Source organism: Mirounga leonina, unplaced genomic scaffold, assembly GCF_011800145.1.
Source record: "Mirounga leonina isolate KUSES-001 unplaced genomic scaffold, KU_Mleo_1.0 Mir_114, whole genome shotgun sequence".
Classification (NCBI taxonomy): domain Eukaryota; kingdom Metazoa; phylum Chordata; class Mammalia; order Carnivora; family Phocidae; genus Mirounga; species Mirounga leonina.
In genome coordinates, this window is record NW_023270265.1 from 40726535 (window position 1) to 40751875 (window position 25341).

General features: G+C 44.4%; 1 protein-coding gene across 1 annotated transcript in view; it reads right to left on the minus strand.

The window, feature by feature from the left end:
- PDZD8 (PDZ domain containing 8) overlaps nt 1-4612 on the minus strand; it is an 80044-nt gene extending 75432 nt beyond the window's left edge. Inside the window, exon 1 of the mRNA XM_035029904.1 lies at nt 3501-4612. Coding sequence (XP_034885795.1) covers nt 3501-4384 — 884 coding nt within the window. The 5' untranslated portion in view covers nt 4385-4612. The remainder of the gene's footprint in view (nt 1-3500) is intronic.
- Between the last annotated feature and the right edge of the window lie 20729 nt (nt 4613-25341).

Here is a 25341-nt window from a genome sequence, read left to right on the forward strand (position 1 = left end):
ATGGATTCTCCATATAATCATAAATATTAATGGTAATCTTTCTTTCCTGAAGACTAATTTTTGAGTTAATAAAAAAAACAAAACAAAAAAACCTGGTAACCCCCCCCCCATACTAGTACTTTAATTTACTATTTTAGGGAAAAAGTTCAAAACAGCATTTGAGGGAGATGAATTTAGAATTATATTAGTAAAACTAAATATGTGGAAAATGTATACATATTATAATTCATTTTTTAAAAACATTATAATGTTTTACAAACTATGTTAGTTGGGTAAAATGAAGTGTTAATCTTCACAATCCTTAGAAAGCAACCACTTGGAACTCCTTCGAATCTCTAGATTGAGACATCAGGAACTGGCATTCCTCACAGGCCACTTTCACTTTAGAAACATGAAATGGAAAAACAAATAAAGGGTGGGGAGAAGTGACAACAATGTTAACTGGTAAGGTATTTCTGTTATATAATAATTAAAGTGCCAAAGGATACTAAGACTCAATACAATTTTCTTTACTGCTTTAGCTCTAAGTAGATTAGATGGCTAAAAAGGATAAACTAGCAGACCTTCTATTTGGAAACAAAATCTGCTGGATTAAAAAAGAAATACTAGTGGGGCAGCACCCAAAGATTAAACCTTTAAAGGATCTGCTCTCAGGGGCGCCTGGGTGGCTCAGTTGGTTAAGCAGCTGCCTTCGGCTCAGGTCATGATCCCAGGGTCCTGGGATCGAGCCCCGCATCGGGCTCCCTGCTCGGCGGGGAGCCTGCTTCTCCCTCTCGCTCTGCCTGTCTCTCTGCCTACTTGTTCTCTCTATCTGTCAAATAAATAAATAAAATCTTTAAACAAAACAAAAAGGATCTGCTCTCAAAATTTTCAATTTAAGAAAAAAAATCTTTAGTTACACTCTTCTCAAGAGTTCTCAGTTGATTTGTAAAAGTACCTCCATATATGTTATATTGATAGCATACTTAAAAAAACAAAAAATAAAACCTTAAGAACAAGGTGACAGAGTTGAAGGAAAAAAGGTAGCTTTGGCTTTATCAGGGCTGGATTTTACTACGTAACAGCTGTGTGACTTCAAGCAAGTTATTTAACTACTCTGAGCACTACTCTCTCATCTATATAAAAGGGTAAACAATAGCTACTTTAATTCTCATTATGAGAATTATGATACATCTTAAATGTATTTTAATTCACTCTCTTAACTGAAATCTGAATCCGCTCCACAACATCAGTAGCTTAAAATACTGGCAGAAAAGCTACATAGACAAGAGAACTCAACACTTCCTGGAGCAGCCCATTTCATCTTCACACTTCTATTATTTTCTTTTACTTAACTAAAATCAGCTGCCTAGTTACTTCAACCCTCCAATCAATCACATTCTAGTTAAATCATATTAAGTACTGCTAATTCAGTTCTCATTAAACTTTAGGCTCTACAATGGTTGAGGCTGTTCAGTACTGAAGCCCCAACACTGAAACAATGATAAGCACATAGCAGGTGTACGACAAATATTTGCAGATTAAGTAATAAGTTCTGTTAGTATTTACTGATTTACCACCTAAATGCCTTCTAATATAAAGAGCACAAACATACATTTCTGGAGGTGACCGTTTAATGTGTAAGGTTTAAAATTTGAACTATCATACATAACCAGACACATGCTATGTTTTTAAAAAACCCCTTCAGATATAGTAAATGAAAGCAATTTTACTGTACTTTAAATGGTGATGCTATTAAGTGATATAAAGTTCCTTCAATGCAATAAAACCTACTAATGTCTCCAAAACTGCTATTCATAATTTCCTTCAGATTTAACTGAATTCCAAGTCTACGTTAAAAAAAAAACAAACCCTCAAAATGATATCCAACCTCATTGCCATTGGCTATTCTGCAATAACCCCCCCAAATAATAATTTAGTCAAATTTGATTACCTGAAAGTTACCCAGAAAACAGAATACCAAAAATCTGTAACTTTTTCTCATTACTTTCTTAGCAACACACTGCCATAAATAAACATCTCACGGGTTAAATAAATACCAGAACTCATTTATAATTTAGTCACTTACATTCCAAAGCTTGAAGAGCAGGTTTCATAAAGTATGTTCTACTTCACAGAATGGGAAATCAAACACAGTGAACAACCAGTTCACCACCTTCTGCAAATCTATGGAAATATATCCATTATGAAGTAAATTTCTCCTGCCACTCAACAGTTTTAAGCTGTCACTCTATGCTATTAGCCTAAACAAAACATAATAAGTAAGGCGTATCTGCCACATACACAAGTCAATAATCCATTACAAACCCAAACATAAAATATCTCTGGATTACCTGGGTCACTGTTGCTTGACACTTTGGTAGAAAACTAGTGATCTAGAAATATGCAACTAGAGGGCACTAAGTAAGGCAAACACCAGACTGACAAAATCCAAGAGTCATTTTAATGAACAGAAAATTAGAGGACAGAAAGTGATAAAAAATTCAGCTGATTTTGAAGAAACAGCCACGTATGACCCTTTCCACTCCAACAATTCAGACCAAAGTAGATGAAGCCCCTATCCTTACAAAACTTTCTTTCCCTTTCCACTTCTTCTATGATATTAAAAAAAACAAAACAAAACACCAAAAACAGAAAACCCTTGCCCATTAATCGAAACAGTATACTACATAAAATTAAGCCACCACATACAGGAGAGCTTTAAAAAGTTAAAATCACTACCTATCATTAAAATTCCATCTGCAGGGTGATCTCAGGTACCGTGTGAGAAACTTGCAGCCAGAGTTGATACATGAGGAGCAGAATCTAGGTCTGCGCTGCAGAACCTCCCCCAAAGGGGAGGATGACATTAACACAAAATCTACAGCGAACTACGGTATGTATAGGCTCCCAACTGGCTTTCAGTTTGCTGTGGGAAAATACTCCTTTACAACAGACACTACATCTCTGGCCTGAAAGTTGGCAAAGCGCCACTGCGAAAGTGGCCTGCAGTTGCAAAATACAACAGCCTCGGGCTATCCGCACACTTCTTTCTCACGCCGGTACTTTGGGTCCGGGACCAATTTCTCAAGGTGGCCAAGGTGATGCTGCAAAACCGCCCTCAATGCCTCAACCACATACAGGAACAGTTTCTCACCGGCCCAAAACCGACTCCTGGGGACTAGGGAGACTGCCGTTCCTGGGGATTAGGGGGACTGCCCTTACATTTTCAACATGCTGCTCCTGCCCACGCTGACAGCACCCTGAGTGCCCGCGAACACGCGAGAAGGCTTCTGGCTCATACTGATGCCCTCTGGAAGCAAAGAATGTGTGCACTACTCGCCTTCCTCCCGGGTCCTGTCCGGCCAGGGCTGGGGAGATCCCTGGAAAAGCGGGGGCTGGGGATGCGCCTCTGGCCTTCCCATTCCACGCAGGCAGCAGCAGCCCGCCCAGGCCCGACTTCTTGGCAGCTAGGCCCCGGCGCCGGCAGGGTATCTTCCCCCCACGTCCCTCCCTCTCACCTGATCTTGTAACTCGGCAGAGTGTGCTTGCGCTTGATGATCTTCTTGAGCTGATTGACGATGATGGAGGTAAGCTGGGGCATAGGCCGCCCTTCAAACTGGGAGCGCACCTCGAAGTCGATCAGCGGGTCCTCCACGAAGGAGAAGAACCAGTGGGTGAAGGGCACGCGAGTGAAGACGCAGCGCAGCCTCCCCACCACTCGGGACAACTTGACGAACAGGTAGGCGGACTTGCCGAAGACCAAGTCCACGTCGATGGCCAGGTGGAAGCCCCCGTTGTACTCCACCTCCGCCTCGAAGGCCAGCTCCTCGGGGGAGGTGGCGGGCAGCGTCTCCCCCTCGGGGCCGTCCGACTCCCCGCTGGCCGAGGGCACCACCGGCCGGAGGAGCCGGATGGTCTTGATGAAGGGCACCGTCTCGCCCAGGAACACGTCCCGCAGGCTCAGCCCCTCCAGCAGGCGCCCGGCCGTCTTGGTCTGCAGCAGCTCCTCGAACTCCACCTTGATCTTCTTGGTGACCCAGCGGCGAGCCAGCGCGGTGTCCCGCAGCTCCCGGAACAGGAACAGGATGGTGGCGTTGAGGAAGTAGCAGGTCTCCCGCGTCGGCGGGGCGGGGGTCTCGGGGGCCGGGGCCGGGGCCGGGGCCGGGGTCGCGCCGCCCTCGGGGAGCCCGCCGGAGGGCTCCTCAGCCCCGCCGCCGCCATAAAGGTACTCCCTCAGGGCCAGGCCCGGCACCGGCTTGATGTAGCGGAAGCCGTCGCCCGCGCGGGCCGCCTCGTCCGGCAGCGGCTCGGGCTGTTTGCGGTACAGCAGCAAGAACTGGGTGAGGAGCGTGAGGAAGGAGCCCAGCACGGCCGACGCCAGAATCATGAGCAGCAGCCCCATCCCGGCGCCGCCTCCGCCCGGGCCGCCCGGGCCCCTGCTCCCGCGCCCACAGCGCCGCTCTCCTCACGTCGCCGCCCCCGCTGCCTCCATCTTGAGGACATCGGGCGGCGGGGCTGGGGCGAGCGGCTCCCTGGGCCTCGTCCGGCGGCTCCGGCGGGCGCGGTGCGGCGCCGGAGTCCGCAGCGGCCCGCGACTCCTCAGACGTTCCCGGAGGCTGCTGCTGTGCCGGCGGCAGCCGCGGCGGCGGCGGCGGCGGGCCGGAGGGGGCGGAACGGCACTCCCTCCGGCCTGTGCTCATTGGACGAACGGCGCGTGACGTCAGGGGCGTGCTCGCTCCCGGCCGTGTCGCCTGGCACCCGGCGCCGGGGCGCGCGTATGCGGCTCCCAGTTCACCTCCCAGGCGCCCTTCCAGCCCCGCCCCCCTCGCCAACATTCCATTCCCCCCGCGGTCCACGTGGCTGTCACTTCTGGAGCCAGCGACGGGATCCGGGGAGATAACTGGGGCCACCGTTGGAGGAGAAGGAGGCCGGGCGTAGATGGCGTGGCGCGTTCTTGATCCCGGCCCTCCCGTTACCTTCTGATGCGCCCATCCCCCCCTCTTTGGCCGCGGTCCCTGCTTGTTACCTCTGCTGCAGTGTGGTTCTTTCACTCGCGCCCCTGAGAGATGGGCTGGCAGCGGCTTTCCCTGCAGGGCAGCGCCGCAGAGGGTCTGAGCTGGCCGTTCGGAGACTTCCCAAGCCGAGGACAGGACTGAACTGCCTCAGAGACCGCCGTCGCTGACCGTCAATCCAACCAGCAGACGCTCTGCGTCTGCGAAGGGTGGGCCTGGGAAGGAGGGACGGAGAGAAACGGCGTAAGATGCAAACTTGAGCACCAAGGTGGATATTCGAGATTTAAGTGAGAAGGAAGTTAAAGAGCCCGGACGAGCAGGGATGATGAGTGAGATGAACTTGCCAGATGATCTGAAGATGAATAGTGGCTCACCGTCGAGCCCTTGCAGTGTGTTGAAGAGGAAGTTGTTAGCCCCCACCCATTTTACAGATGCAAACACTGGCGCAGAGAGGCAAAGAAGTTGCCTAGGTCACGCAATGGAAGCTGGTTTGTCTAAAACTAACTCCCCAGCCCTTGGTCACTAATCTGTACCATGACAACCAAACTGCTAGAGTTGGAAGGGGGTTTACTGGTTCCCTGGTGCACAGGAAGGGGGAGTTGGGGAGGAGGGTCAGGAAGGACTTGGAATTTTGCACAGGGTAGCACACTGACCAAAGCCATAAAGTTAACGAAGCCAGGTTGCCCAGAACAGTGATACTCCTCATGTCCTCTGGCTACTTGGTTGTTACATCATAAATGCTTATGTGGCTCCTGCCACGTGGACACCACAACAATTCTACCTCTAGCCCTACGGAGGTCAGATATTCCCTACTTAACAGTCAGGACGACTCCGGGTGGCCCTAAGGGCCAGGGCACGGCCCCTCTCTCTAGCCCTGTAAGATCTTCAAGCTACTGATTGTCTCGAATCTGGATGACTCTAGAACAAAGACAGAGTTCCACCCCATTTTGACCCAGCTGGAGCAGGTACAGAACTTTGGAGCCAGGCCTTACTTACTCATTACCAGGTGTGAGACCAGAATGGTTCCTTTACTGGGAGAATGTAAGACAGGTGCTTGCTGAGGAGCTGGGCTTAAACCCCATATTCCACGTAGTATGGAAGTCCAAAGCCCTGTCGGGATTTCTGGGAACTCCAGGATGGTCTTTTCTTGTCCTCACCTTTGACTCCTGGCGTCTGCTTCAGGACTGCTGTCTCAGTTCTCCATGGTTTCAACCCAAATGGGAATTGTAGGCTCTTCCTCAATTTCGACCAAAAACCTTATCCATAACTCATGCACCACTGTGAGAAAAGTCACTGAAGCTGGAGGTGAGGTGGAGCAAAGGAGTAGTTCTTATACATTCCTGAGATCCAAAATCCTCAAACTGTATACTGACCCATCCTGCATCTTAAAGTATTCCTTAGCCACCTCCACGAGGAAAGTTGGTGATCTTCCTGGGAGTGAGTCTACAGTGTGCACTCCATCTCACAGGCTCCTCCCTCCTCTCCTCTCCTCTCCCCTCCTTCCTCCTCAGATTGCCTCTGGGAATCCTGAATCTTTTCAATCCATTATACAGTCACTCCAAATCCATGAAGGAACTCAGCACACCTTTTGGGAAGATAAAAAAAATTTTTCCCTCGTGTTAAAAATGGCTAACATTTATTAAACACCTATAATGATTTTAATAATTATATTATCATAAATAATAATATTTTTAGAGAATTGACTATGTTCCAGGCACGGTGTTAAACATCTTACAGGCCTTATTCCTTTTAAAAATCAAAATGTCCAGGGTGCCTGGGTGGCTCAGTTGGTTAACTGTCCCTGCTCTTGATTTTGGCTCAGGTCATAATCTTGTGAGATCATGGGACTCTGCGCTGGGTGTGGAGCCTGCTTAAGATTCTCTCTCTCCTTCTCCCTCTGCCCCTCCCCCACTGTGTGTGCTGGCTCTTGTGTTTTCTCTCTCTCTAAAAAAAAAAAAAAATCAAAATGCCCATAAGTGTTAGCCTCATCCAGGCCTGGGGTAATGAGTCCAGCCCCTGACTGGCTGACCCCATCATAACCCACCTGGCCATCCCAGTCCATGTTGCCACCTGCAAACATTCACCAGGTTGAGACCTTTGTTTCTTTTGCCTTTTACTAGGTCATTCAGCCAACCCAAGCTATCTTAACCTTTATACTACCGCCGTTTGGAGCGAGAAGGTTCTCTGTTATGAGGACTGTCCTGTGCCTTGCAGGAGATGATGTTGTGTTAATAGAAGCTTATTATTTGTAATGGCATTCCCTGGAAGAATATAAATTCATCAACTTTAAAAAAAAATCAATCTAGTTCATAGAAACTCAAAAGTCTAAGAACCTTTGGTCCCAGCTCTGAAAATCTATGATTCTGAGTAGGTTTTTGAAGGAAGAAGTTGCATTTTGCCTGCCCGCTGACCTTTTTAATGAGTTTTAAATGACATCATTGAAATTAAGCTGCTCCAACAGACTTCATGGGAAGTATCTATTTCATGGGTAAAGGCGATTGAATACTGCAAGATGGGATGCTTATAAGACTAGCATCCTCACCAACTAGAGAGAGGCATGGACCACTTTTGCTGTTAAAGTCTGAATCCTTTCTACTGACCACTTAATAGGACTGGAAAGCCAAAGCATGTGAATATGGAGAGTTTGTGAGTAGCATGAAAACCAATTTGATAAAAATGATGTAAAATGACACAAATATCACAAAATGGGGGGGGGGGATGCAGAGAGAAATTTAGAATGATTGTCTAACAAATGATACATCACACCATTTTGTGAACTGTCAGAATTCAAATTCAATGACTATTCTTCAGCATCCAGTGTGTGCCAGGCTCGGGATATGGAATGAATTGGACAGAGTCCCTACCCCGCAGGGCTGCCAGGCCCCAGTGGAGGCAGACACACACACCTACGTAATTGAGGTTAAGAGATAGCACCTGGGGTACTGTTAGAACAGAGCCTTACTGGTTCGGGGATAGGGATAGTAGATCTCAAGGAACAGAAACTGCCTCAAGCTCACCTAACTAAAGTTGGATTCATGTTAACAATACTGGGGGTAGCTCCAGGAACTCAGCTGCCAAGATGCTCAGCTGGGGCTCTCTCAGAAACCTATGACAGAGAGGGCTGTTTCTCTCACTCGTTTTCTCTGGCCCCACCTACCCAGTATCTTGTTGCTACACCTCTCTGCAAGTCTGTGCCATTTTCCTCCATAAGGCTCTTGGTTCCGGCTGCCCCATAGCCTCAGCGTGTGGGCAGCTTTGGGAGGCACCAGCTCTGCACCCAAATCTAGAGGGTCCTATGTTCCTGGTGCCTAATGTGACCTGCTATTTCAATGTCAAGCACTAGGAGAGAAACCCAGGTTGGATCTACGAATCCAATCATTTATGCCCAAGGAGCTTGCCTCTTTTGGCTGCTGGTGTATGGAGCAACTTCGCCAAGGAGGCAGAGAGGGTTGAGAATGAGCATAAATGGACAATTCTAGTCCAACAGGGGATGAAAAGTTAATTCTGGCTGAGGAAAGTGAGGAACTTCTTGGGGTCAATGGAATTTTTGTTGGCTTTTGGTGACTAGAAGGGCATTCTAATCAGAAGGAGGCCAAAGCTCAGAAGTTGGAAGTCCAACAGTTGAGAGAAATTATGACCAGGATGGCTGGAGGGTGGTATAAATAACTTTGGTGCAGGGAGGGGGAGGAGAGATGGAGGTAAGACGGTAAAGCGGGCTTGAGCTGCATTAGGGAGGGTTTGAATGTCAAGGTGAGTTTAGATTCTGTTTTGCTGTCTTTATATAGGTCTCCAAAGATTTTTACGCCAAAACTATGGCATTATCCCTTTTCCTTCCATTATCTCTATCTCCAAAGCCTCAGCCAATTCAACTATCTACTTCCTTCCCTCTGCATCTATAAATTCATGATTTTTGTTCTTATTTGGGCCCTCAAATCAAGTGTGCATTTTTCTTCATCACCCTAGCCGGTATCTACGTGGCGCCAATGCTCATTTTTAGTTGGTTCAGAACTCAGGTGAGGCAGAGGAGTGTTATTGACTGATCCTTAAAAATCTCTACATTATTTTGGACCCCAAGTGATTCAACAGTACTAACATTAATTCTCCTTGTGCTTCCCTTCTCTGCTTTTGTTTGTTTGGGTTTGGCTTTGATGGCTACTCCTCCCCCCCAGCCCATACAGTTTTGAGCGATTCCACAATTCTCTACTTGGCCGTCTTCTTTCTTTACTCCACATCCTTTACCTGAATGATGACCAATTCTGGAGGCTTCAGCTCACACCTCTCCAGCCATACTTCTCTCCTGCCTATTCTCAAGACATCTTCAACTCAACTTGACCAAAACTGAACGTCTCCCCTCTGGCAGACACTGCTGGTTGCCAGCCTATTGTCTATTCTCCCCTTCTTCCTCGATAAGAGAACTCCCATTTTATCACAAATGGCAATGCACCTAGATAAAAGACTCTTATCCCCCAGTCTCCCTTATGCATAGATGTGTCCACGTGCCTGGTTTCTGATCTGTATGAAGTATTGTTAGGACCTTCTGGAAGTCTCTCAAAGGGAATTGACTCAGCTGTACACTACACCATTTTGCTCTCCTTTCTTGTTCCTTCTTCCAACTGTCTGAAATAAAGTCAAGATTTTTGGAGCTCCAGGAGTTATTTTGGACCTTGAGATAGGTTTGATGATGGAAGCTGTATGCTAAAGATGGCAAAGCAGACAGATGCCTGGATCCTTCATGACCTCTTGGGGCTACCATAGCAGGATTTTCTGTACCAACCTCTGGATTTTCTGTAACATTAAGTCAAATGTAATCCTAGTTGCTTCACCTTACAACTAGCCTCTTCAAGCTGGCTCTTCCTCTGTGTTCCCTACCATTGACCCACCTGTCCAAACTTTGCTTGCCCTCCTTACTCCCCCATGTTCTTTGTACTCCTTAGTATATCTCAAATGTGTCCCTCTGTCTCCCTATCACTAGAGCCTATTTCAGGCCCTCTTCCTTTCACTTGCGATGACTTTACTTCTTCAGTTAGGTCTTACCCAGTCACTCTGCCTGTCATGCCTCCTATAACCATCCTACACACTGTCACTAGAGTAATCTTTTCCAGGACAAATCTGATCTTGTCACTTCGCTGCTAAAATTCCTCCAATGGCTCCCCACAGCCATATTAATAATAATGTCTCTCATACATCAAGCACATTGTAACTGGGAAGCATTGTGCTAAGCACTTTAGAAGCATTTGGAGTCTCTCAATTGCCCTTTGGAGTAGGTGCTAGCATCTCCAGTTTATGGGGGAGAAAACAGACACTTAATGCAGATAATGTACCAAGGATTACTAAGTAAGTGGAGGAGCAGAGATTTGGACAAGCTGTTTAACCCCCAGCCTTTCATTTTAGGGCAGCATCCGTTTAGGATGACACCCAAACTCATTAGCAAGGCAAACAAGGGCTTTCGTGATCTGGCCTTTGCTTACACTTCAACTTCTTTTTTACACTACTCCAGAAGTAGAATTTGAAGATATTATTGACAAATCTGGTTCCATTAAAGCCGAGAAAGTAAAATTATAATAAACTCTGTTTGGGGTACAAAATATTTAGGCTTAATGTGAACTTTAATGTACCTACTCTTCAAACTTTTGATATATTTTCAACTGGTTTAATGTTCTGGGATACATTAGCCATTAAAAATACATAAAAGTGGGGGCACCTGGCTGGCTCAGTTAGTTATGCATCTGACTCTTGATCTCAGCTCAGGTCTTGATCTCAGGGTTGTGAGTTCAAGCCCTACATTGGGCTCCATGCTGGGCATAGAACCTACTTAAAAAAACAAAAAACATAAACATGTATATATAGGGATTCACATTTTTCCTTTTGTCTTAGGCTCCAACATTTCTTGGCATGGCACTGTCGGAGGCGGTCTTTATTTAAAATCTTGATCTTTTGCTTGTCATAGAGTCCATATGAATTTTTACTTTTTAGATGTTGTATTAAATGTTATTTATCTTGAAGACTGGGTTTTTGGCACCCCCTTAAATTTTGTGCCCAAGGCGAGTGCCTCACTCACCTCATCCTAATCCTGGCTCTGCTCATTAGCCATATGGAATCCCATTTGCAGGCTCCTGAATGCACAATGATCTTACTTTCCTTAGTTTTGTCATTCTTGCCTAGCACATAGTAGGTACTCAGTAAATATTTATGAATATGTGAATGGGGCACCTGGGGGACTCAGTCGGTTAAGTGTCTTCCTTCGGTTCAGGTTATGATCCCGGGGTCCTGGGATTGAGTCCCGCATCAGGCTCCCTGCTCAGTGGGGAGTCTGCCTCTCCCTCTCCCTCTATCCCTACCCCCTGCTCGTGCTCGTTCTCTCTCTCTAAATAAACACATAAATAAAATGTGAATGAATGCTTTTTCCTTCTGACCTTAACACCCTTTGCTCTGCCTGCCCATTGCCTGAATAACTCCTACTTGGGCTCTTTTTAGACTGAACTGGAGTATCACCTCTCCCAGGAAGCTTTCCCTCACTGTCCACACCCCCCTCCCTCCTGAACTTCTCTAAATCTGGTTAGGAACTTCTCCATTGCCCTCAGTGCACTTGAAGGTCAGCATGGAAATAGCATTTCTTACCATGTTCTGAGGTACTTGCTCAGAACCAAAGGCTACTTGTGAGCTTTTTGAGAGCAAAGACCATGGCTTGTTTGGTCTCTGTATCCTCAGCTCCCAAAGCACCTAGGAGGGAGCATGCTCAGAGGATGGAGGGAGGGAGGGGGGACTGGAGGGATAGAAGAATGAATGAGTGAATGCAATCCTTTTTAAGACATAACCGGTAACAGCATGCAAGGGGGTTTGTACTGAAGGAGAGCAAGACTTATGAGGAACTTTTGCCTGAATCCAGGCAAGAGTTGATCAGGGACTAGACTGAGGCCATCGTAGTACGTTGGATTTAAGAGACATTTTAGTCAATGGAATTTGGTTGGAAATTAAGTGAACCTCAAAAGCAACTGAGGTTTCACAGTTGGGTGAGCAGGAAGATGTGGTTTCTGGGAATGGACGAGTAATGCAGGAAGAGCAAACCCTAGGCCTGTCACTACTCCAGGGCATTGACCCAGAGAATGGAGAGATTGCCTATTAGCAGATTCTTATTAGATACATGAGGCTTAATCAGCATTTATACCCCCCTAAATTTTTCTCTAAAGCCTTTCCACTTCTCTCTATCGCCTGATGCTTCTCTGGTCTGGGCCACTATCCTCTCTCACCTAAATTCCTGCTACTGCCTCCTAATTGGTCTACCCACCTTCGGTTTTCCTCTCCTTACTTCATTCACCACTCTGCAACCAAGCCAAATTAAGCTACTCCCTACTTAAAATCTTTCAACAGCTCTCCACAGGCTTCTGGATGAAGTGCTAATTCCTGAGTGCAATCCCTCAAGCCTGTCTCCATCTAGCCCTTGCCTCAAGATTCCACGCCATCCCTAACACTCTCCCTGCTCATGGTTGTGCGCCAGGCTTCCTGCACTTGTTGTGCTTCCTCCTTGTGCCTTGCTCTTTCTCTTACTTCCGGGCCTTTGCACATGCTACTTCTTCCACCTGAAGCTCTCTCGCTCTTCTCTTTGCAGGCCACCACTACCTTTCAAGTCTAGACTTAAACATTCCTCTCTAGGAGGCTTCCTCCCGCCCTAGTCTAGGCATGGCCCCCTGCTTTATGCTCCTGTAACACCCTGTTCTTGCCTTATCTTAGGCTTGTGGCAGAAACTGCTAGCTGCCTCTCCAATATCCATTCATTCCTCCTTTCATTCCAAAGACGAATTTGAGGGGCGTTTGGCTGGCCCAGTCAGAAGAGCATGCAACTCTTGATCCTGGGGTCATGAGTTCCAGCCCCACGTTGGGTATGGAGGGTACTTAAATAAATAAATATTAAAAAGAAAAAACAAGAATTTGAAAGCAGCAAATGGTTCAGCTTAAAAAAAAAAAATGGCATTTCCCAACTTGTCTTGTAAATAAGAGCTGTTGGCTGTTCTCCTCTGGCAAAACAGGAAAAGGTAACCATGGGAGAAACTAACAGGCTGCAGCAGTAAGAGACTTAGTGATGCTAAGTCCTTGAGACCTGCTGGGAGAGCCAGATTCACTGTTTGGAGATCATTGTAACGGCTGGGGCCCCAGGACACACTCACCTCTTCTCTGTTTACATTCATTCCTTAGGTGATTTAATCAGCCTCATGGTTTTAAATATCACCCATATGCTTATGCTTCAAGATGTACTGATTCAATCTGCACATCTCCACCGAACTCCTTTAGGAAACCCATATATCCAACAGCCTCACAGACATCTCCACTTGGGTGTGGGTGTGGAATGACTTACTGTGTGTAAAACTGAGCTGATGTTCACCCCACACTAGTTCCTTGGCCGGTCCTCACCGTCTTAGTTAATGGCACCTCTGTTCTTAAGGCTCAGGCCAAAAGCCCTATGTTGTCCTCGACACCTTTCCTTCGTATCTACGTGTGCTCTGTTAACAAAATCTGTTGATTCTACCTTCAAAATATATTTGGAATTTAACCACTGCTTTTTTTTTTTTTTTTTAAGATTTATTGGGGCGCCTGGGTGGCTCAGTTGGTTAAGCGACTGCCTTCGGCTCAGGTCATGATCCTGGAGTCCCTGGATCGAGTCCCGCATCAGACTCCCTGCTCGGCAGGGAGTCTGCTCCTCCCTCTGACCCTCCCCCCTCTCATGTGCTCTCTCTCTCTCTCTCTCATTCTGTCTCAAATAAATAAATAAAATCTTTAAAAAAAAAGATTTATTTATTTTAGGGAGATAAAGAAAGAGAGCGTGTGAGCAGGGGAAAGGATAGAGGGAGAGGGTAAGAAGCAGACTCCCCACTGAGTGCAGAGCCCCATGCAGGGCTCGATCTCATGAACCTGACATCATGACCTAAGCCAAAATCAGGAGCTGATGCTTAACTGACTGAGCCACCCAGGTGCCCCGGAATTCTACCACTTGTTAACACATTTGCCATCCTGGTTCAAGCATCATCTGGGGCGTGGATTATTGGAGTGCTCTCCTAACTGGTCTGTCTGCTTCTGCCCTTCCCACCCCAATGTCTGTGCAAACACTGAAGCCAAAGCAACTGTGGAAAAGCACAAGTCTGATCGTGCCGCTCATCTACTCAAAAGCACTAGTGGTTCCTGTGGTGGCAGAATGATGACCCCCCAAAGACGTCCAAGTCCTAATCCCCAGAACCTGTGTGTATGTTGTGTTACATGGCCAAGAGGAATTAATGGTGCAGTTGAAATTAAGATTGCTTATCAGCTGACCTTAAAATAGGAAGATTATTCTGGATGATCCAGCTGTGCCCAGTGTAATCACAAGAGTTTTTCAAAGTGGAAGAGGGAGGCAGAAGGGAAATGGAAGTGAGAAAGACTCAACCACCATTAGTGGCTTGGAAGGTGGCTTGGGGCTAGGAGCAAGGAATGTGGACAGCTGCTAGAAGCTGGAAAAGACAAAACAAATGGATTCTCCCCTAGAGTTTCCAGGAAGAAACATAACCCTCCCAACACCTTGATTTCAGTCCAGTGAGACCTGCTGAAGTCAGGCTTTTGACCTCCAGAACTCTACGGTAATAAATTAGTGTTGTTTCGATCCATAAATTCATGGTCTTTTGTTACATCAACCATAAGAAACTAATACAGTTCTCGGGCGCCTGGGTGGCTCAGATGGTTAAGCGTCTGCCTTCAGCTCAGGTCATGATCCCAGGGTCCTGGGATCGAGTCCCACATCGGGCTCCCTGCTCCTTGGGAGCCTGCTTCTCCCTCTGCCTCTCTCTCTCTCTGTCTCTCATGAATAAATAAATAAAATCTTAAAAAAAAAAAAAAAGAAACTAATACAGTTCCCTTTCTCATGCAAGGTAAAAGCCAAAGTCCAAGGTTCCAAATGACCTGGTCCCTGTTACCTCTCAGGCCTCATCTCCCACTTTCTACCTTAACTCACTCTTCAGCCACACTTCCCTCTTGCTCCGGGCACACAGCTTTGCAGCATGAATGAATGATTTTGAAATTGTTCATTTTCCAGAAGAGAGGAGAGGCAGCTTGCCCACAGTGCCCCAGCAGGGACTTGAACCCAGGACACCTGCCCAACCCCCAGCAGGGTACTATTTCTGTTGTGCTTGGCTTTGACTTCGGCTTCCTCCCCCAGAAAGTCTTGTGGTTAAATCTCCCCTGGCCACCTACCAAAGCGTTTAAACTCCCTTCCAAAGAGGGAAGCTTTATGTTGGCCATATTGTTCCTTGCCAGAAGAGTAGCTCATTTTTTGCTGTGCGGAATTCAGCAACAGAAACATTTTCCCTTTGAAAGGCAGGGGAAGAAATGTCCAGGACATCAGATTGTATGGATCAATCCAGGCCAATTTCTTAGGAGGAAAAGACAGGCCTGGCTTTCCTTCAGCCAACTAGGTTTACTGTGTGGAGTCCTGTTTCTGCCCCGGGGATGCAGAGAGTGAGTTTCATGGAAACCTGGACAAATTGCTAAGGGTTGTTGGCAATCTCAATCTGAGTGCAAAACAGCCTTCCTTTTTTGCCAACCGGCCATTTATATTTCTAAATGAGAAAGTTTGATGGGTTAGCTCGGAGCCACCTAGTGAAGGGCCGCCACTGGCTGGCTGTGTGGAGTCAACTCAGAGCTGATCCGTCTCCTTGTGTCCAGCCAATACGTGTTGCAGGCTGCTCTGGGGCTTGTATCTGGTCTGGTCAGTTCTGGGCACAAGAGGAAAGGCAACTTCCTCTACAAAGCTTGTGGGTACTACCCAGGCAGATAGAACAGGACTCCTCTGCTGTTTTGGGTTTTGTTTTTGTCTGCCCAACACTCCTTTCTTCTGGGAACTCTCACTTTGACGCTGTTCTCCTGGAGTTCTCCATTCCTAACCCCTGATCTCAAGGATAGGCACAAGACCCACGTCTGGGCCAATCTGTAGTATCCAATCCTTCTGACAACAGTGACTGTTATAGAAAGGGTGGGCATGGATTTAAGCAGGGCCCATTAGAACCCAACCCCAAGAAGAATATATAGACTATAGGAAGGAGACTCTTATTTTTGGTTGGGACGGCTAAACTTGGGAGAACCTGAATCTGGATTTGCCCAGTAGAGAATACTGAATTAATAGGAGCCTTAGAAGGCAATCTTGAGCCAAGAACGGGTACATTACCTCTTGCGTATACTGGCCCTTACTTCCCACCACACCCGAGAAGAATGGGGTTCTTCAGTTGGGCATACTCAATCTGACTCTGCGCTCTGTGTGCTCTTGCTAAGCAGCAGTTGAGTAACAAAATATTTGGAAATCATATGTTTTGGGGCGCCTGGATGGCTCAGTCAGTTGAGTGTCTGACTCTTGGTTTCAGCTCAGGTCATGATCTCAGGGTCCTGTGATGGAGCCCTGTGTCTGGCTCCACGCTCAGCAGGGAGTCTGCTTGGGATTCTCTCTCTCTCCCCCTGCTCCTCCAACCCAAAGTAAATAAATAAATCTCTAAAAAAGGAAATCAAATGTTTTAATTCTTTATTTCCTGATTGATAGCTGAGTTTCAGCAAGTACTTTGACAAGTAACTTTAGGGGACAAGGGCAGGCTGACCCAAACTATGACACCTTGACATACTGATTATTTTATTTTAATTTTTAAAAGATTTATTTATTTGAGAGAGAGAGAGAGAGAGAGAGAATATGAGCGGGGGGAGAGGGAGGCCAAAGGAGAAGCAGGCTCCCCGCTGAGGAGGGAGCCTCACGCGAGGCTCAATCCCAGGACCCCGGGATCATGAACTGGCTGAAGGCAGACGCTTAACTGACTGAGCCACCCAGGTGCCCCATATACTGATTATTTTAAATAAAAGTTACTTAAGAGGCAGCCTGGGTAAGAAGGACACTTAGACCCACCTCTGTCCCACTGAAAGCAGGAAATAAAGTTCCTGTGTGAAAGGTCCCCTCCTGTATCAGGAGGTGAAGAGCCATCCTGATCACCAGAGATGGGGAATTTAAAGCTGAGAAGGCTATATAAACAAACCTTGTTACTTTTTACTCATTTACTACCCCTGCACAAATTCCGTTTAAAATTCCTTACTAAGGTTAAGCTTTCTTTGTCCTGTCAATTCCTCACAGATATATTGTCTCTTTGTTTAAAAAGTATAAAAATTGCCTGACTTGGTCATTTCTTTAGGTCTCAATTTTATTATTGGGCCTCAGTGCACTTGCAATAAGACTTTTTTTTTTTCCTCCTGTTACTGTTTCATGTAAATTTAATTCTTAGTTCAGCTGGAAGAGCATGGAAGGTAGAGGAAGAATTCTTCCTTGCCTACATAACTTAATAATAAACACATCAAAATAAAACAGAACTAATGAGTGGATAAGGTTCTGATCTACAGAAAAGGACAACACTATTTTTTTTTCAAGTCAGGAAAAAATTGCCAAGATATATTGCTCTTAAGTGCCTACTAAGAGTCTTTTAAAAATAAAAGTACTCTTAACGGGCACCCTACTATAGGATAAGCCTTCAAATAAAAACAGAGGTAAGTATAGAATTCCCATTTTACAGAGAGGAAATGGAGGCACAGAGAGGCTAAACACCTTGCACAAGGTCACACAGCTAGGAAGTGGCAGGGGCGGTATTCCAAGCCAGGTTCATCTGTGTCCAGATTCTGACTTGGTGACCACCATGGCATATTGGCTGTCTGCTCCCTCTCACCTCACATCAAGAAGAACCAAATGATCAACATCAGCAAAGAAAAATTCAGGAGGGCCCCTGACTAAGCATCTTTCTTCAGCTTACTCTTAAGTTTCCCCCCAAAGACAAGTCTTGTTATGACTGCATAACAGCTAAGCATGTGTTAAAGTGTTAGGTTACAAGATGTGAAGCAACACTTGCTGACTTATGCTTTCCAGTTGGGTAACACCTGACCATGAACTCTGGAGTACCTCTTCCCTCCAACTACAGAATGTTGACTTATCTTACTTTTTGAAAACCAACGAAATTTACAAGGTCACTATAAGTTGAAAAAGTGTCAACAGGGCCTTGAGTAGTAAGATGAAGAAACACATTGTAGTGCTATGAAGATATTTACAATATGTTTTTGTTTTGCCAATATCATTATGATTAATGAGATTTTGGCTTGATTGAGATATTTTTCACCTACCATAAAATTCACCTGTTGAAAGTGTATGGCTGATTAGATTTTAATGTATTCAGAGTTGCTTTACCATCACAATAGTATAATTTTAGGACATTTCAATAACCTAAAACGAAACCTCTTACCCATTCGCAATTATTCCCCATTTCCTCCCACCCCTGCCCTAGGCAACCACTAATCCCTTTCTGTCTTTACATATTTGCTTAATCTGAGTATTTCATGTGAAATGAATCATATGTTTGGTTTTTTTCTTGCTCCTTGCACTTAGCATGATGTTTTCGAGATTCATCCGTTATAGCTCAGTACTTCGTTCTTTTTTATGGTCAAATAATATTCCATTGCATGGATATACAGTTTGTTTTATGCATTTATCAGTTGTTAGACATTTAGATCATTTCTACTTTTTGGTATGATGAATAATGCTGCTATGAACATTTGTGTACAAGTTTTTGTGTGAACATGTATTTCCATTTCTCTTAGATATATGCCTATGAGTTCAATAGCTGGGTCATATGGTAGCTCTATGTTTAACCTTTTGAGGAACTACTAGAGAACTTTATAAAGCAGTTGTGTCATTTTACATTCCCAACAGCGGTGTGTGGGGGTCCATTTTCTCTACCTGTTCACCATTATTTATTGTCTTGATTTCAGTCATCTTAATGGCTGTGAAGTAGTATCTCATTATGGTTTTTATGTGCATTTCCTTAATGTCTAATAATGATCTTCTTTGGAGAAATGTCAGGACAAATTTTTTTGCCTATTTTAAACTGGGCTACTTATCTTTATTAAGTTGTAAGAGTTCTTTATATATTCTGGATGCCAGTCTTTTCCCAGATATATGATTTGCAAATATTTTCTCTCATTCTGTGAGTTTTCTTTTCACTTACTTGATGGTGTCCTTTGAACCATAAAAGTTTCTAATTCTGGTGAAGTTGAATTTATCCATTTTTCTTTGTTGCTTATGCTTTTGATGTCATATCTAAAAAAATCATTGCCTAACCCAAGGTAATGAAGAATTATTCCTATGTTTCCTTCTAGAAATTTTATAGTTTTAGCTCTTACATTTAGGTCTATAATCCATCTTGAATTAACTTTTGTCTGAGGTGTGAGATAGGTGTCCAACTTCAGTCTTTTGCATATTGATACCAGTTGTCCCTTTGTTGAAAAGACTCTTCTTTCCCCACTGAACGGTCTTGTATTCTTTTTTTAAAAAATCAATTGACCATAAATGTGGGAGTTTGTTTCTGGACATTAAATTCTACTCTATTGACCTATATATCTATCCTTATGCAAGAACCACCCTGTCTTGACTACTGTAGTTCTGCTGATTTTGAAATCAGGAAGTGTGAGTCCTCCAACTGATCTCTTTCAAGATCATTTTGGTTATTCTGGGTCCCTTGCGTTTTCATATGAATTTTAGAATCAGCTTGTCAATTTCTGCCAAAAAGGCAACTGGGATTTTTTTTTTTTTTTAAAGATTTTATTTATTTATTTGAGACAGAAAGAATGAGAGAGACAGAGAGCACATGAGAGGGGGGAGGGCCAGAGGGAGAAGCAGGCTCCCTGCCGAGCAGGGAGCCCAATGCGGGACTCGATCCAGGGACTCCAGGATCATGACCTGAGCCGAAGGCAGTCGCTTAACCAACTGAGCCACCCAGGTGCCCGCAACTGGGATTTTGACAGGGATTGCATTGAGTTTGTAGATCAATTTGGGAGAATTGCCATCCTAACAATGTTAAATCTATTGTTCCATGGACATGGGATGTCTTCCCATTTATTTAGATTTTCTTTGATTTATTTCAATAATGCTCTGTGTTTTTCAGTGTGACTATCTTGTACCTTTCTGTTCAATTTATTCTTAGTATTTTATTCTTCTTGTGTTATTAAAATGGGATTGTTTTCTTTATTTCATTTTCAGGTTATTCATTGCTAGTGTATAGAGATACAACTAATTTTTGTATATTGATCTTGTATCCTACCATACTGCTGAACTTGTTCATTAATTCAAATGTGTTTTTTAGTGGATTCCTTCTTATCTTCTATGTACACAATCATGTCATTTGCAGATACAGTTTTACTTCTTCCTTTCTAATCTCAATTCCTTTTTTTGTTGTTTTTGTTTTTGTTGCCTGATTGGCTAGGCTATTACAATGTTGCATAGACATGGCAAGGGCAGACACCATTTTCTTCTTCCTGATCTTGGGAGGTAAGCATTTAGTCTTTTTTCATTAAGTATGATATTAGTTGTGGGTCTTTGATAGATGCCCTTTACCAAACTAAGGAAGTTCTTTTCTATTCCTGGTATGTTAATACTTTTAGTATTTACTTCCATATCTCTAAGAATGTGCTTGTATTGCTACTTTAATTTTTTTTTTCCCGTTTTAGGCATTATCTATTAAGGTCTTCATATAGAAGAAGAAGATTTCACTCTTTTCTTCTCTCACAGTCCTATCCACACACTAAAATTACAATCCACTGGGGTAGGTCAATATTCAGCTTTAATACTAATGAGATCATATATAACTGTTTTGAGTTGACTCGTGTAGTAAAATAAGTATTCTTCCTTTTTCTTGTAACTTTTTATATTCATTGGGAGTAACTCTTTTGTATTATCATTTCCTTAGTTTCCTAAGTACTAATACTAATTGAACCCTTATCTCTCTGCCGGTTATCTCCACTGCCTCTCAGTACATTCATTAACATCATCTTCTTGAAAGTACCCTTACCAGAGCCTTCTGATGGGCTCCGATCAGAACTAGTCATCCTCTACATCTTGTCCATAGTGTTACCCAGGGTCCTCCCTCAACCACCATCTTGGATTGCCTTCCCCTTTCTCCTACTTTGGATCTCCTTTTTCCCATCTTTCATGTCTTCCTCTTTACTCCCTCAATTTGATGAAGCACATTTTCTAGGACCTTCCAAAGAAACTGTGTGGGAGATAAAATTTTGAGAACTTCCATATATGAAAATGTCTCTATTTTGTCCTCATACTTGATTAACGTTTTGACTGGGTAGAGAAATAATTTTCCTTCAGAATTTTGAAGATATTGCTCCACTGCCTTATAGTGTTGTTTTTAGGAAATCTGAGGCTATTTTTATTCTGTTTCTTTGCCTGTGGGAGCCTATAGGATCTTCTCTTTGTTCCTGGAGTTCTGAAATGTTACACTAATGTGCTCGGTAAGAGTCTATTTTCATCCTTTGTGCTCAGTACTCCTAGGCTTTCAACCAAAAGCCTGTCCTTCAGATGATGGCTTCCTTCTCTTAAGTTTCTTGGTTTTCTCTTCCTGGAACTCCTGTTATTCAGAGATTGGAGCTCCTTGTTTGTTCAACTAATTCTCTCCCCCTTTCCCTGTAACTTTTTAATTCTTTTTGCTTTTCTCCTCTAGGAGTGCTTCTCAACTTTATCTTCTAAACTTTCTGCTGAGGTTTTAATTTCTGACTCAATGTTAATTTCTCAGAGATTTCCCCCCCTGTCCTTTAAATGCTTCTCCTCCCCCATTTTAATAGAATCCAGCTCTCATATCATGGATGCAGTGTCTTCTTACTCTCTGAGTTAGGGTCATTTTTGAATTTGTCTTCTCTCTTCCTAGTTTCCTCAAGGTTTCTTTTTGTTTTGTTTTGTTTTGTTTTGTTTTTTACTGTTTGTTTTAGGCCCTACTTTTATATTAAAGCCTTTTCTCAGCAGTCAGTTAGTCCTTGGTTGTCTAAACATATTTAAGAGAGGTGGACAAAAAAGCTGATGGGATCTTTGAGTGTGTTGGGGGCCTTGTAGATTTTGAGCTCAGTCATTCTTAGGGTAATTGCTTATGTTGTTTCTTTTTCTTTTCATTTCTTTCTTTTTTTCAGAGAGAGAGAGAGCACACACACATGCGGGGCTGGGGGGCGGGGGCAGAGGGAGAGGGAGAGAGCGAGAATCCTAAGTAGGCTCCGTGCCTAGTGCAGAGCCCAACACAGGGCTCAATCTCACGACCCTGAGATCATGACCCGAGCCAAAACCAAGAATCAGACACCCAACTGACTGAGGCACCCAGATGCTCTGCTTATGTTGTTTCCTTAGACATTTTGTTGGGGGCAAGTCAGATTCTGCAGAGAATGCTCTTTGGTTCTCCTGCCTTGAAGGTAAAGACCAGAATGTCAGGGTTCTGGGCACTGAATGAGGGTAGAAATCAGGAGGAATCTCATAAATTGGTATGCACGCATTTATTAGTGATCCATGTTTTTAACTACAGCACTCCTGCCCTCTGCTGTGTTTTGCTCCTTCAAGGACTACACCGCCAGTCTTCTGCTGGGGGTGGGGTGGGGTGGATGGCACTCAGTGGTACCGTGGAGTGCTAGAAGAATCTAACAATTTCTCAAACAGCTTTCAAGCAGTCCTCCTCATTTTAATCTCCCACCTTCACCCTCATTTCTGGTGCCATCGGTGCCACCACTTGCTGAGTCTTTTGAATTTTCTTCCTATACTCTGTTCTATCAGGTTGACTCTTAGCTTTCCCCATGGCCAGCTTAGCACTCGGCTTCTCTCTGTCTGTTAAGTCAGTTAACACTCATCTGTCTGCTTTCCAGAATTGTTATGTTGTTTCCCAGCCTACTTTCCCTGTCCTTGGGGGTTTAGGTCTTACCAAAGAATTCCCTTAATGCAGTTTTCAATGATGTTTGAAGAGGGAGCAAGTTAGATGCTTGGGGTCAATCCACGATCTTTACCTGGGAATCTGATAACCATTTATTTTTTGAATACCAAATGAAAAGTGGATAAGGGTAGTGGAGGCTTATCTTCTCATACTCCTTTTTCTCCTTGGATTTCATTACTCTGGCCTCCCACCTGGGTCTTAAATCTTTATTCTTGGTTTTCTTTGCTGCCTCGTCTTCCTCTTTCTGTGTCCTCTAAATGATAGGGACCTCCAGATTTGGGTCTTCAGTACTCATCTCTGGCCTTTCCATCCTTCAGGTCTTCCAAAGCCATCATCTCTAAATGGTCTGCCAAGACCATGCTTTCTAAGCTGCTCCCTGACCCCATCACTGTGTCTCATCTCCTTGATTGTTTCCTTCATAGCCCTCATCACTTTCTGAAGTGGTTTATCACCTTATTTATTCTCCGTGTCTTCCACCAGAATGCAAACTTCATCCACGAGGGTAGGAACTGCCTCTGTCTTGTTCACTGCAACAAACAGTATCTACCAGATACGTAGTTGGTACTCAGTACTATTATCTCAATCACTGAGTGAAAGATCTGGGCTCTCCCCACATTTCTTCACCTTCATTTTACATGTCTTCCCTCTCTGTTCCTATACTTCTCATGTCTAACCATGAGCAGTCCCCTGAATATTAAGACTTTACACCTCAGGGCCTTTGCATAAGCAGTTCTCTCATAATGGAGTGCCCTTGCCTTCCTGCCAAACTTGCCCTTTATTCCTGAAGACTCTCTATCCCCTCCCCAGGCATTCTGACACACCTTCCTTTGGACCTCACTGTAGAAGTGCATACTTCTGTCCTTGACTGTCACTCCACAGGGTCCTTTAATTAGCTAATATGCCTGTCACTCCAACTAGACTGTGATTCTGGAGGGCAGGAACTCTACCTTAGCTGTTTTTATTACTCCAGACACAGGAATTCAAAGCGTGTTGAATGAATGATTTACATACATCTCGTATATGTGAACTCCTGTGGGTAGAAGGGCACATTCTAATTTTACAACCATTAACTCTGAAAGGCACACCCTTGCGCATGTTTTTCTTATATGAACTAAACAGGAGCTTTGACCGTTATTGGAGTCATTGACAAGTATTGGTTTATTAAGAGCCCTGTCAGGGTTATACGTACATATTTAAAAGAAGTCCATTTGAGGGCCTGAATGCATTGATCAAATAAACTGATGGTGGTCAAAACTCCTCTTTTCCTGGAACTCTGTAGGAATTGACCTAGATGCTCATTCAACCCCCAAGGAAATTCTGTTCTCATTTGTGCTAAAGCTACTTTCCTCCAACCACACTTGGGCTCATTACATCCTCCTATTGATACCTTTGGATCAATAGGTGGAAGATGTTCATGTGTTTCAGATGTTTTTATCCTCACTGTCTCATTTCCTGTCTCAGACCAAAATATCTTTGGACTGGAGACAATTGATGAGCTGGCTGAGAACATCAATCCTGCCCAGTTTAGACCACATGCCTTTTTACAGTCATTCCCATCAGAGTGAGAGTAATTAAGACTCTAGACTGATGAGTATATGGTTCTTCCCACAAAATTGCTTAGCTAGGCAGACCTTTCTTCTTCCATGTTCTTCAGTGACCTCAAAGGTTTTTGGGGTTGGGGGTCAAGGGTGGATCCCTTTCTTAAAGAGGAGAAGCCAAACTGTATGTGACCAAGAACGGTTTCCCACCACAACATTTCGTCCTCTATTTATGTATTCTAGTGAACAAAACCAACACATATTTCCAAAGTAATGTGAAGGTTAGGAATCTTCTCCTTTGAAACTGTTCCACAGCTCTCTACTTTGCAAAGGACGCTTCAAAGGATTTCATATTTCTTTTAACCACAAAGCCACTCCCAATGGCCACACATAGCCCCCTTTGTATCAGAGCTCAGAGGTCATAGTAAAGCTTGAACCAACTGCACTCCGGTTGTGAAAGCGAGAATTCTCATACCCTCTACTTCATTCATAAACTTTTTAATGAAAGCATTCCTAACTGCTCATTCTACTGTCAAAACTACAAAGTTTCAGAAGAGGCTTTAGAGCCATAGTCTGTTAGAGCAACAAAAATGAACAAAAAGGTTCACTTAGGAGAACTCTACTTGAAAAGAGAGGGAGAAGGGCCTGAGGTGCACTCCCTTCTACTCCATTCTCTGGCCGCTCAGTCACCTCTTCCTCCTCCCAAGGGGGCAGAGAGAGGCCAGCAGCCTTACTCTGATGGAGTTTCTTTCACATGGAAATATAGAGTCACCACTTCCAAAGGGTTTTTTCATCAAATAATTTCAGAAAACAGTGGGCTGGTCTCTGGTGAACAAAATCAGTCTGATTTCCTTACTGCAGATCTGGAAACTTTTAATATGCTCATGTGTGCTGTGATTCTCAGTGAAGAATGTGGTGTGCAGACTTCTCTAGAGGCATTTGACCATGGAACGCTTTCTTTCCAGACCCTCTCTTTTCCAGGTTAGTGTTCTGTGGGCACACTTTGGGAAATGCCACCTGACAATTTTATAAG